General features: G+C 41.0%; 2 protein-coding genes across 4 annotated transcripts; one reads left to right on the top strand and one right to left on the bottom strand.

Moving 5' to 3' along the window:
* Positions 1-169: 169 nt before the first annotated feature.
* Positions 170-11,184, bottom strand: ahcyl2a (adenosylhomocysteinase like 2a). 3 transcript variants are annotated; one of them, XM_027024553.3, is made up of 17 exons: positions 10,882-11,184; positions 9,395-9,494; positions 8,777-8,905; positions 8,538-8,638; positions 8,083-8,185; positions 3,376-3,470; positions 2,993-3,099; positions 2,756-2,872; positions 2,367-2,430; positions 1,857-1,945; positions 1,691-1,761; positions 1,462-1,556; positions 1,133-1,231; positions 889-957; positions 655-733; positions 436-556; positions 170-326 (listed from the first exon to the last, which is right to left on the bottom strand). In XM_027024553.3, exons 1-17 carry the CDS (start codon positions 11,182-11,184, stop codon positions 320-322), a joined length of 1,749 nt encoding a protein of 582 aa, XP_026880354.3. In that variant the 3' UTR covers positions 170-319. The 3 variants fall into 3 exon arrangements, with proteins under 3 accessions (XP_026880354.3, XP_081555571.1, XP_081555572.1); XM_081699445.1 differs by lacking the exon at positions 10,882-11,184 and adding an exon at positions 10,156-10,875; XM_081699446.1 differs by lacking the exon at positions 10,882-11,184 and adding an exon at positions 9,568-10,140.
* Positions 3,569-8,039, top strand: LOC145651758 (claudin-23-like). Its single transcript, XM_081699447.1, has one exon. The coding sequence runs from the start codon at positions 6,529-6,531 to the stop codon at positions 7,195-7,197; it is 669 nt and encodes a 222-aa protein (XP_081555573.1). The 5' UTR covers positions 3,569-6,528; the 3' UTR covers positions 7,198-8,039.
* Positions 11,185-12,780: the final 1,596 nt, after the last annotated feature.

The raw sequence follows: 12,780 nt of genomic DNA, 5'->3' as shown, positions 1-12,780 counted from the left end.
TTGTTATATGTTATCACATGTACAGTCATAGATGAAAGAGAGAACAATTTTTGTTTGTATGAGTATAGTTAAGTAAGAACAGTTCAAGCAGTTTGTACTTAGAAACAACAACCTATCACAAAATGGCTGTAGTTTGGTCATTGGCATTGCACATGGATAAGTTATATGAATTACTGCTGGTAGAGTGAAAGGCTCATCGATGGATTGAATACAGATAGACATTTTAGGTTAAGGCCATCAAAATGCAGATCCAAAATTTACTGAATCTATCACCAAGTGATCCTCACTTCCATAGTGATGTGTTTGTGTGGGTTCAGCTTTAGTACCTGGCAAAAATAGCAAAAGTATTGAAAAATGGTTTAGTGTGCGTACGTGCATGCGTGTGTGTGTGTGTGTGTGTGCGTGCGTGCAAGCTATGAAGAAAAATCTGTATACCTGTAATAGCTTGGCTTGAAGGGTCCATTCTTGTTGATGGCCATGTATTTAGCCTGCTCGTCTGTGAGCTCTGTTAGGTGGGCATCAAAACTCTGCAGGTGCAGAACTGATACATACTCGTCTGCAAGTGCATAATACCTCATTGAGATATTTTTACTGTTTTACAAGGATTTATTGTCAATCTTAAAAAATTTATTGATGGACTTCTGCAAACCTTACCCATTTTCTTGGGAAACAAATAAATGCCTTGTTTGTAATGCCCTTCAGGTGCATTAAACATCTCAATCAATGCCAAGGCCTAAATATAGAGACAGCAAAGCTCATGAATACACTCATTGTTTAATCTGTTTTTTTTACAGTCTCGTTCAAATTCTAAGGCATGTTTGATCTTTGCAATAAGGACTCTGTAAAACTTAAGAAACAGAATTTCCTTAGCAACCGGCACATACACACCTGGGTTGTGGCTGTGATAGACAGCACGTAAACAGGCACAGTGGAGCAGCTCAGATTAAGGAGGCGACCCTTAAATCACAAATGTTACTGTCATGCCATATGTGCACTGAATTTACCATTCGTTTTAAAACATAAAATCCTATTTTGCTATCATCAGCAGGAAATAAAACAGATGTTTGCCAGTATTTACTGTTGCTTCCTTTATTTATTTGTCTATATTCATTTGTTGACTACATGCTCCCACCTCTGCCAGTAGAACGATTGTCTTGCCATCTGGCCAGACGATGTGGTCCACATGTGCTCTCACATGCCGCCAAGTCAGCTCTGGTGTTATCAGACTGGCCTGAGAACAGAGCTCACATGCAGGTAATCTAGCATCTCAGTGTGGCAGTGCTGATCTCTGACCAACCGCACAGTCTGCATGGACACTATTCATTAGGACAAACTATTTTGCCTTCTGGAGTTGGACATTTACCCTTGTCACTATGTTCATAAGCAGTGTTAGTGAACATCTTTTTGTTGACAATTTACAGCCCAAAGATTGTGAGACCCACCTCTGGACTTTGATCTTACCACATCAATTTCTGTGTTGGAGTGTCCCATGTTGCATACAATACAGCCATTCTTCACAAGCTCCAGGTGTTCCCGCAAGACCACATTTTTATTTCCTAAAAACACAAGCATAAGAGCTCACCAGATGATTAAAGTTGATACAAAAAATGTGCCACTCGACATTTATAATTTAAAAAAACAATAATCTGTCATATTTATCTAAATTAGGGCTTAGCAAAGGATAGCCTACCTGTACAGGTGATGAGGATGTCAACCATGCTGATGACCTCATCCAGTTTGACCACTCGAAAACCATCCATGCTAATTAAGATAAGCAGAGGTAATACCAGTGCTGGCACACAAATCTACAGCAGCTACAGCAGCATTGCCTTGGACCAATGAATGATGTGTATTACCAGGCCTGAAGAGCACAAATGGGGTCGATCTCTGTCACATACACGATTGCCCTCATTCCTTTCAGCGCAGCACAGCACCCTTTTCCCACCTACGTATAAACGTGTACAAACATGACACACAGACATTTCTGTAGAATACTCGATTCTGATTGGTCAGTCAGAGGTATTTTCTGAGTAAAAGACCAGTAGAGTGTACAACAGGCGGCTTCTACAGGCAACCACTGTTAGTTATATAGTTCTAAAAGACCGTTTTTCTTACAAGAAGCTTGAATCTGGCTAATAAATTCAAAATCATTATTTAGTTATTGATTTAGTTATTTTATATATTATTTAGTTATTGATTTATTTGGTAAGGAGCTGTGTAATAAGCAGAGTAATGTTTAGGCAGCCAGCTATGATCAGATCACCCTTTCGCCCTTTCAGAGTTATTTTGAGATTATTTCTGGCTTGCTATTCAATATACTTTACTTGACTAGAGGTCAGATAATAGTGACGCTGTGGTTACTCCACCTCTCCATATCCACAGACAGCCACCTGCTTCCCTGCCAAAATAACATCAGTGGTCCTCTTCAGACTGAGAGATGTGTAAGAGAGAGAAGAGGAAAGACAACAATTACACATTATGCTATGTATGTCCAAGACTAAAATGATATGGACAGTCAAAAAAAAAAAGCAAAAAAAAATCAAACCACCAAAAACAACCAACCAACCATGCGAAAAATCAAATAGCTCTCAAGCTCCTGGTCACATTATGCACTGTACCATTTTGTGTTTCCTTCCCTACCTGATCCAACCTATCTGGTTATTATATAGGCCTTGAGCTAAACCAGGGATGTTATAGAGCATGGGACAAGCAAATGTGTACAGGAGGACAGAGATGCAAGTTATGGGAATCTTACGCATCCAGTACAGTCTCCTTGCAGCAGTAAAAGTTGTCAAACTTCTGCTTTATCAATGACTCATTGACATTTATGGCTGGGCCACAGAGTTTCCCAGTCTTATACAGCTGATATAACCTGGAAAAATACAAATAAAACAAAGTTATTTCACACTGCTTATTCTCAGAGTTCTTCAGACCTCTGAGGTGATTGTATTTAAATGATAATTGTTAACTGTAATACTAGAATCTAAAATACCTGTGAATGCCACTGACACTTTCTTCCACAATACCCTTGATGTTCTCGAAGAGGTGGGGGTATTCTTTATAGATCCAGCGCGTCATATATCCTCCATCATCTAGAATCTGAACGACAGGAGAAGGAAGACCTTCAGTGGACACTTTTAGGTAAAGACTGTTTTTGGCATAGGCTGTTTCAAGCCACTTCAAAACACATACTTTTCTCCTTGCAAATGATATAGCAGGGATGATAGTATTGATTGTATAATTGAATCGCTAAAGTTAATGTCAACCAATTGCCTTTATTAAGCTCTGAAACAGACTGCTGATACTGCCATCCAGGTTTTGATACCTTTGTTGCAAGATTCAGAGAGCAGTATTAAGGGGGAAAAATCTACTTACCATGTTTGGTTCCCAGCCTTCTACATTAACACAGCTATCTATACACCAGAAGTAATCAGCCTCAGACTCTTCTTTCCACGCAAACACTGGGACACCTGTCTTTCACACACACACACACACACACACACACACACACACACCAAAAAAAACAAAAACAAATCTTGTATCTTGTACATCTGGTATCTTGTAGATTTATTGACATGTGGATTTCTAATCAGAGGAGCTCAATATACCAATTGCTAGATAGTGACCCTAAATTAGATCACAATACTTTACAGTACATTTAGCCTCATATCGAAGTTTCAGCATGGTTTACTACAGATTCTGGTAGTAGGAAAGGCAATATGATTGACTAACATGAAATATGGCCCCCATACTGCTGGTCTTAAAACTTTTAAACTGAAATTCTTTCAGTAGATAAGGAACAGTACCATGAAACGGAAACCTTATCATTTACATGCTAATGAAAAAGACCTTTTTTTGAGTCCAGACTATACAAACCTGACCAATTCAGTGTAAATCAGCAGAATAAGGTTAGTGTTATTTTTCAGTTATTTACTCTGTTGTATAATGCTGACCCAACACACTGAACTATAAACATTCAAGCCAGAAGCAGCTTGTACCTATGTTATCCTGCATAGAACCACTGAGCTTGTAGCTTTAACATAAAACATCAAATCATTTTTGTTTTACCTTGTTTTATATTTTGAGTCACTTTAAACAGTTATACTGTTTTCTAAACAACACTACTAAGTGAGGTTATTGTGACATCTTCAAGGAGGAAGTGAAGCGTGAGTGCGAAAAGAGAGCGACTTTATTAGGATTTGTTCAAACAAACCAAAAGAAGACAAAGTAGTAGGCACGAGTTCTGAGAACTCTTCTCAGTAACATGAGCACAGATGAAACGTGAAGTGCTGGAGGAACCTTCTTGTGGGCTTAAATAGAGGACAGTCTGATAACTCATGGGGGACAGGTGTGTGCAGTAAAGCTTAATAATATATGTTATTGTGTAGGCGTACATAAAGGACCTGATGTATATCATGCACATATTGCTCTAGGGAAGGCAAATAGATCAACATGTTGTCGCTGTAGGCAATGTCGCCTCTACCCAGGATCTCCCTTAAGGCCTCATTGATGAATACCTGAAGTACAGAGCATGCCGTGGCCAGGCTGTATGGAACAACCAGGTACTTATAGTGGCCGGAAGCCATACTGAACGCGACCTTCCACCCGTCGCCCTCCCTAATCCTAGTAAGGTTGTATGCACTGCACAGATCAAGCTTCCTGAAGTACTTTGCTCCCGGAACTGCTCCAGGGCAGGACTAAGGGCAGAGTATGGAGTTACTTCAAGAACAGGACATCTAAGCCCCGGTAATCTACACATGGTCACAGACCACTGTCCTTTTTTACAAAGAAGTTGCTGACTGAAGCAAGGAGGTGGAGGCTGGAATGTAATTATTGCTTTAGGCATTAGGGCCTCCTGTACATATTGCTCCATAATTTTATTTTCCACTTGTGACAGAGGAGAAACTTGACTCCTAGGCAGACATGCATTCTCGACCAAATGGATGGCACAGTTCATGGGTTAATGAAGGAGAAGCTGCATATGAGCAGGGATAGGAATGCTGCTGTAGGCCTCTGGCCTCTCTTTTGAGGTGGACTTAAAGGGGCATGACCACAGTCCCAAGGCAGTGTTTGTGGCACTAAGGCAACCACTTGGTCATTTGGCCCTCAGACTGGGAGATCTTGGGATCATGGACATGCAACCAAGGGATCCCTAAGGTGATGGGGAGTGAAACAAAAAAAGGAGATAATTCCTGTGTGATGAGCATCGGATTATAACTGAATGCAGGGTGTGTGATGGGTGATGGGTGACTTCCATCCAACAATTGCACTGCTAAAGAATCACCCTGAATGCCGAGCTTCTATGCAAGGTCCTGGTCCCGGCCCATCAGGTTGTCCACTGCCCGTGAGTCAACCAGGGCTTAACCAATAGAAAACTTAAACCTGTGTGTGAAACCTTCACAGAGAGATGAAAAACAGGACTGGAGGAGAGAGTGGCACTCACATTCTTGCTGCCTCTATTATCAGCCTATTATCAGGTGCATGGGTTCAGCTGGGACCATTTCTTCTCAGCCGGGGGCGCTGATACCAAAGGGAGCAGTGGTTCTCCTTCAGGAGGTGATCTTATGTGATGGCCAGGTGGACGATCTCCTGCCTACAGGCTAACTCTATCTGGAGTTCTCCCCTCAGTCCCTCTGTGAATGTATCCACAGGGGAGGCTTCATTCCAGCATGAGGCCGTGGTCAGAGTCTGGTATTCCATGGAATACTCCACCACTGAATGGGTGTCCTTCCTGACTCTGAGCAGGGCTTGACTGCACATAATACCCTGCTTAGGATGATGGAACCTCCAGACACTGAGGGAAACATGGACCTACCAGCGCTCAAAGAGAAAGCCTCCACACAGCTGGCTAGATGGTCCACAGTAGGCTGGAGATGGCAGATCTCCTGCTATTGCTCTGCCAGCTCCTACTGTTGCCTGCTGATGGCGAAGTCTTGCTGGCCCAAAGCCTCGGTCATGACAGGAGCACTCGCTGCGCTCCCATCTTCTGGCTTTGCATTCTGTGACAGAGGGGCAAGGGCCATGACTGCTGAGAACTCTTCTCAGTAACATGAGCACGGCTTCTTCTGGGCACAGAAGTGAAATGTGAAGCACTGGAGGAATCTTCCTATGGGCTTAAACAGAGGACAGTGCTGATAATTCCTGAGGGACAGGTGTGTGCAATAAAAGTTAATAGGATGGTGATTGGAGTGTGGAGTGTGTTTGTGTCTCTTTGGCTGGATGGCTGGCAATCGAATTGTGACAATTATGATTATATTATTTTATATATATATATATATATAAATAAATAAAATAATATATATAGTGTATTGGCCAATACAGTCCTCTTCTGAGGACTGTAACATAATACCTCTGAAATTAGAGAAAGTATTGATGTTCGTTGAATAGGTTACACATTCCTCGCCTTCAGTGAAAGGAAGACACACCCTGTTTTACTGAGTCACTGGACCACTGCTTCTTTTAAAACTACTCCTCAGTTCTTTCACAGTTAATTATTGTAAGATACTTTCATACACTCAGCAGTCCACTATGCAGGCTCCGGGTATCTTGATGTCCGGAGTGGTCCTGATGCTTGTTGGTTGGATCTTGAGCATGATCAGCACAATATCGCCAAACTGGCGCACTCTCCGTAACATCACCGGAGAGTCCCCTGATGTTGTTTTACAGCAAGGGATATGGGCCATTTGCCAGCCCATCATGAAACAGCAACAGAAGGTTCTGCTCTGCAGCGATAAGGACCAAGCCTACTTCACTGACCAGGTTATTGTGATTGCGGAGTGGATGATGGTGTGCTCTCTGTCGGTCAGTCTTCTTGGACTCAGTGTGGTGATTGGTGCCCACAGTTGGATGGAAAGGCTGCGGTGTCTGGTGGCTGCGCTTGGAGGACTCCTCATCTTGGGTTCTGGGGCACTGGTCATCATCCCTATTGCACTGTATGCTCACAGGCTCACCGACATTCCCTCTCCGTCTGCTGAAATTCGCCTGGGACACTGCATAGTGCTGGGAGGCATTGGGGGCGCCATGGAAGCCCTGGGTGGGTTTGCTGTATTTACTGCACTTAGCCATGGCTGTTGCGAGGAGAAGCATGGGAGGACTGTCCAACGCATCTCGTGCAAGCCGTATGTAATTTGGAGGAACAGCAGGGAAAGCAACATAGTGTATGTCAAAGATTCACTAGAGTGTGATGATGTTTTGTGATATGAGAAAGATAAGGAGGGTCACAACCTCTACAAATTTAATTCATTATATAAATAAATTAAAGTGAATAGAATAAATACTGGTCTACTTGGTCATGGAGGTGATGTCCTCTGAAAAAGAATTTCAGAAGCATACATTGAATGTTAAGGCAAGTTATTCAGCTGGCCACCTAATTAAGTTCAACTTGTTTCAATGAAAGTTAGCAATTTATCCAGTCTGTGAACTGATATTTATAAGTACAAAGCCTCCAGCCACTCTTACTTTTGTATTAACCTATGACCTAGGAGAGGGCAGCCTGCTAAAACCAGCTCAGCTCACTTGCTCCCCAACACTCATTCACTTCATTGGCTGCATATACTTCCTGAGTGCAGTTAATCTTTGTAAAGTCTTGCTAGGTTGCTGTGCAGTTCATACCTTCTCGGTTATACTAGTGCATTCTTTTTTCCCTTACCAACTGTAGTGTATATTCACTCTGAACCTTGCTCCAAAATCAATGTTTGCTGGGATTTGACATTTGCTTGTCTGATGCTATTTGCACCCTATCCTGCAAGAATAAAGCACCAGTCTCTTACAATTTACAATAATAGGTTTAACATGTCTATTATCAATATATATTTTTCTATGAACTGAAAACAGAGTCGCATCTATATTCCCCTTGTTTCACCAGCGAACACAAGGGATTGCAGAGGATCCTATTACATATTAGGTGTCCAAATCTCCAAATGCCCGTGCTTTGCTTTCCCCTCCTTTAATATGTGAGAAACATGCTCATGATTGTAGACTGATGCTATTTTATGTAAGCTATTTACATGAAAAAAATCCCAGTCAGTGTCTGTCACTTAAAGAGTTAAGTGCCATAATAAGCACCAGTGGTCCTCTGCTTACCTCCCTCTGCGAGCGCTGCAGCCACTTCGTTTTGGATGGAGTAGATATTACAGGCAGCCCATCTACACTGTGCACCCAGCACAGACAGAGTCTCCATCAGTACCTGGGGAATAGCTACTAGCATTAGCACACTCAGAGTAGCACTGCTAATTGTAGAATATGCTTTGGTTTAAAATGTTTTAGAAACAGTAGACATTTGGACACTGAAAATTCAATGTCAAATCTGTAATTTAATATGTGATTTCCAAATGTAAAGATAAGTGGCTTTATCCAGAACTCTATAACAGAACCTTTAAACTGTGCTATGCCATGTGACAACAGCATTATTACTCGGGAAGTGAGTGCGTACCCCTTCAGAATGACTTGGGCTAATTTCCTCCGAACCCACTTTAAAATAAGAAACTATAAATGATGGATCTTTTGTAAAACATAAAGCCATGAAAAGGCACACTCACGGCCATGTGTGCTGTGATGTGGGTGCAGCCCACTATTTTAGCACCAGCTAGTGGCTTCTCTCCCTCAGCTGCCCTTCTCAGGGTCATCAATGCCGTCATCTCTTCACCAAAAAACAAAAACAAAAAAATGTATAAGATCCATCTACACACATCTGCACACGTCACATGCTAAATCAATTCTCAAAGAATTCCAGTCCATGCATAAATATGTCCATAGGTTTTGTAGCATACTACAGTACCTTGCTCAGCCATTTCTATTTCCTTGCGACCAAAAGCAGCCTGGCGGATGTTCTTAATGCAGAAGTCCTTGCTTCCTTTAGAGTTCACCTGCTCCATGTATCGGGGAGAAGTCTTACCTTCAGAGCTCTCTTGATTCCAAGCCCAATGGACCAATGAGGAAACATTTATGTGGTTTAATATTGGAATGCATACTGTCATATGTGTTTAGACGGATGATGGAAAATTAGTTAGCTCAGATTAACATCATACTTTTCATATTATCACGTGCACCTTAGAAATGTTGCATACCAAAATACTATTATATGACAAAGATGGCAACAATAGGGTTAAAGATCGGGATCCAAAGAATACAACATTTCAGAGTAAGACTGAGTTTGGGTATGAGCTAAATAAATATAATAAAAAAAAGAGGAGAACTGATCCTAGTAACTTATCTGACATGCTTTATGAATGCAAACAACGGGAACCAACTTCTTTTGACACCCTGAAAAGGTCACCTCAGTTATTAGAATCACTGTTGAAAATGAGTGCATCTTACATCTTTTGTGATTCTCTGGGGAACCTAGGCCGAATGGAACACACAAAGCTTTGAAGAGTTTAACAGGTTTAGGTAGTACCTGAGCTACAGCTGTCAGAAGAGGACGGTGGGAGGGAGCAGCAGACCGCTTTGCTACGCCTTTCACTGAACACCTGCGCCTGTTCTGAGACCTGGATCTTCTGTGGGAAGAAGAAAGTAATGAGCATATTCAAAAAGACAAGGACCATAGACTTAGGATAGCAACTCCTTTACCATCTGCACTGTGGTGTGTGGAAGCAGAAATCCATGTTTGTCATTGACATTTTACTTTATTTGTTCTGCCAAGCCTGCATACAATATGTGAAAACTTACACAAAAGTAATTTATATAATAACCCTTTTTGTGTTGAAGTAACACAATCAAGTTGCACAATAGCTTTTCAGCAACACAGCACAGGGATTTGGTGCTATTTCCTTTGATTACAGAAGGTAATTTGAGGTTATTTGAAGCTTAAACCACACAATGTAGTGAACCTACTGAAGTCAGTGAAGCATACGCAAAAAGCAGTACAGTCTTGCTCAATCACATGTAAGAATACACAAACCAGTGCAGCGTGAAATATGACCTTGTTTTGAATGAGAACATTTTGAATGCTACAGTGCACTCAGACAATGCTATCGTATTGCTCCAGCAATTACATTCAAAAGCAATTCTCGGTTTCCAGTGTTTTTTGCTGTCTTCGGAGAATTTTAGCACATTTTAAGAATATAAATTCAGCAATGTGCCAATCCCCAAGAGATTAGATGATTTTTAATACATACCCAAATGAAAAAAAAAATCAATTTCAGAGTAAAGCAATACCTTTATATGTAGAGATATGACAGCATCCTTGCCGTCCCTGTTCTTTGTGAGGTTGACCAAACTGTAGCTCTTCTTCATGGCATTAAATTTAAATCAACAATAGCCAAATAGTTTTTTTTGTTAGTTTTTTTTTTAAAGAATAATGTTATACAATAATTGATTTGAAAACAGGGAGTGATAAGATGATATAAGAACTGAACAGTGGTTCAGTAAACAACCAAGTGAATTCAGAATTGCGAGAAAAAGGATTTTTATGAAGCAGAAAGGATAGCTAGGACGCATTGTCACGTGTGTCATGTCAAGACAATGATTAAGCTCCAGATTTGATAGTCCGTTTTTACAAAGGTCTTTTATTCATTTTGCCCCAGTTATTCTGACACCATCGTGAAATGTCTTCAGCAAGTTACATCTTATGTGACAGTACTTGATATAAAACTGGAAAATGTGAGAATTAGTCAAAGCATGAAAAGGAAAAATCAGAAAAATAATTCTGTCAAACCAAAGCGCAACTGCGTAACTATCAGGCCCTTGAGTATTTCCTTCAGAGACATCTGTGTCCTGCTCCCAGACATCTCCACTACCAGTAACTACAGCTGTATACTGGTGCCGTCCTCCACACTAGCAACTGGAGAAAGGCTTCATTCAATCGTTCAAAGTTTGATTATTTTACCTGTAGTCTCCAGTCTCAAGGTTTTTGTTTTTTAAGGCAATTCAAAGTCAACTCACTCTGTCCATCCGCGGCGCCTCTGGCACGGTCCCTTCAAGTACGGCCGATGCCTCTTTGGGGGCAAGTAGGTAGGCAGAGTGGCGAGCCTCTGCCTGGTCCAGCAGACGCAGGAGCACCCACCTGCCGCTCCAAGACCCTTCAGCAGCACTCGCCTCTGTGCCTGGGTTGCATTCGGCATCGCTGTGCTGAGGGGCCGGCGGCACTGACGATCCAAGCTGCAGAACATTCTCAGGGATGCCATGTAGTTCAGAGTCTTCAGCCATCGCCGCAAAACTCTCGGCAGGCACGTCACAAGCGCTCATATGCTGGCAGTGCTCCTCATGTGGTCTTCAGGTTCTTCTTCAGATTGTATTGACCTTGGAGGTATGTAAACATTACAACGATAGCGTGTAAAAACACAGGAGGGCATGTGGGTGAAGGACGTTTGTAAAGCCTCTGCTCTTCTTCAGTAGACTGCAGTTCATCCTCATCACTGATGTCATTTAAATGCCACATCATAAGCTTAAAGTCATGTGTTTTGACACTGTCAGATATTATGCTCATAGAAAGCTGTCCTGTTAAAGAGTTTATTTCAAGAGAAATACCTTGTACCTACAAGTGATAGTGCTGCTTTTGCCAGGTTGCGAAATGCATAATGTTCATTTGAGTTTGTACCAGATCTAGATGTTCAATGCATCTATGGGTCTCTGTTTCAGATAATCAAATGAGAACTCTAGCACCGTATATACTGCTAATCAGAATCATAACAGACTATAAGATGCCACACATATATCCTGAACATTAGTGTTCTTTGTGCTGTGTGAGGTGCACTCTTCTCATGATAATAAAGGTGTAATATATTATGGTGGCTTACTAAAATAATATAATTCTCTTAAGTGGTATGGAGTATGAATAATATATACTCTTCTGTTACATACTCTTCTCTTCTATTACAATAGAACATATTATATATGTTCAAACAGGTAGGCCATGTCCAAAGCAATCATGGCATATTCTACTGAAGATGAACAATTTGGTTTGTCTTTGGTATAAATAGATGCCTTGGAGAAAGAGGGTAATACAGTGACATTATTACAGTTTTGTTTACAGACAACTCATCTGTGTTGTTGGCTATACAGTGGCAGAAATCAAAGTTTTCATCTGTGGTTATTATTTTTGTAATAATCCAGTGTCTATTAATCTTCTGCTTTTTATTGGATATATTGCTGAAACACTAAAAGTCCTGTCCTATTATTTGTCAAAATAATAGTTCTTACCATCTCTGGCTGAGCAATACTCATTTTACTTTTGACTCACTCAAACTTAACTTTTGTAGAACATAATATATGCTCCCTTAATTTATGTTAAATGATTTTCTAAGCAAATCATATTAATCACAGATTTTAGCAGTTGTACCGAGAGTCAGTGTCTACTTCAGAAATGGACTGGGATGATAAGACTTAAAATGTGTTTTTATTTAAAGTTTATAAATATGAACACCTCTTTAACTGAATGATGGTCCAACATAGGTTTGTTTTCTAAACCTGTTTTAGAGCCACATGCTTCTGGTGCTGGAGATGTTTGGCCTACAAACAGTATTCCTCAGTTTGAACAATGACATCACCAACTGCTGTGTTGGGGTTGTGGCAATGAAGTTAGAAGCAATAAATATAGCCTCAGCAACACAAGTTTGTGTTTCAATAGATGACAATGCTGAACACGTGTCTTAGTCTGTTCTCCAAGGACGGCATCTTCCTCTTCTCTGGTGAGGTCAGAGTGTCTACTGCTGAGCTTGAAGGAGGGGAGACAGTGGTAGAGCCTTGGTTCAGTTTACTGTTTTGGACTACCATTTTTGGACTTCCAATGCAGCTTCCATTTTCTGCAATGAAAATACATGTAGTATTATATGTGAAACCCTG

The sequence above is a fragment of the Electrophorus electricus genome, chromosome 16 (assembly GCF_041902795.1).
Source record: "Electrophorus electricus isolate QZ-2024a chromosome 16, ASM4190279v1, whole genome shotgun sequence".
NCBI classification, from domain to species: Eukaryota; Metazoa; Chordata; class Actinopteri; order Gymnotiformes; family Gymnotidae; genus Electrophorus; species Electrophorus electricus.
This window is presented reverse-complemented; position numbering and strand designations above follow the sequence as displayed.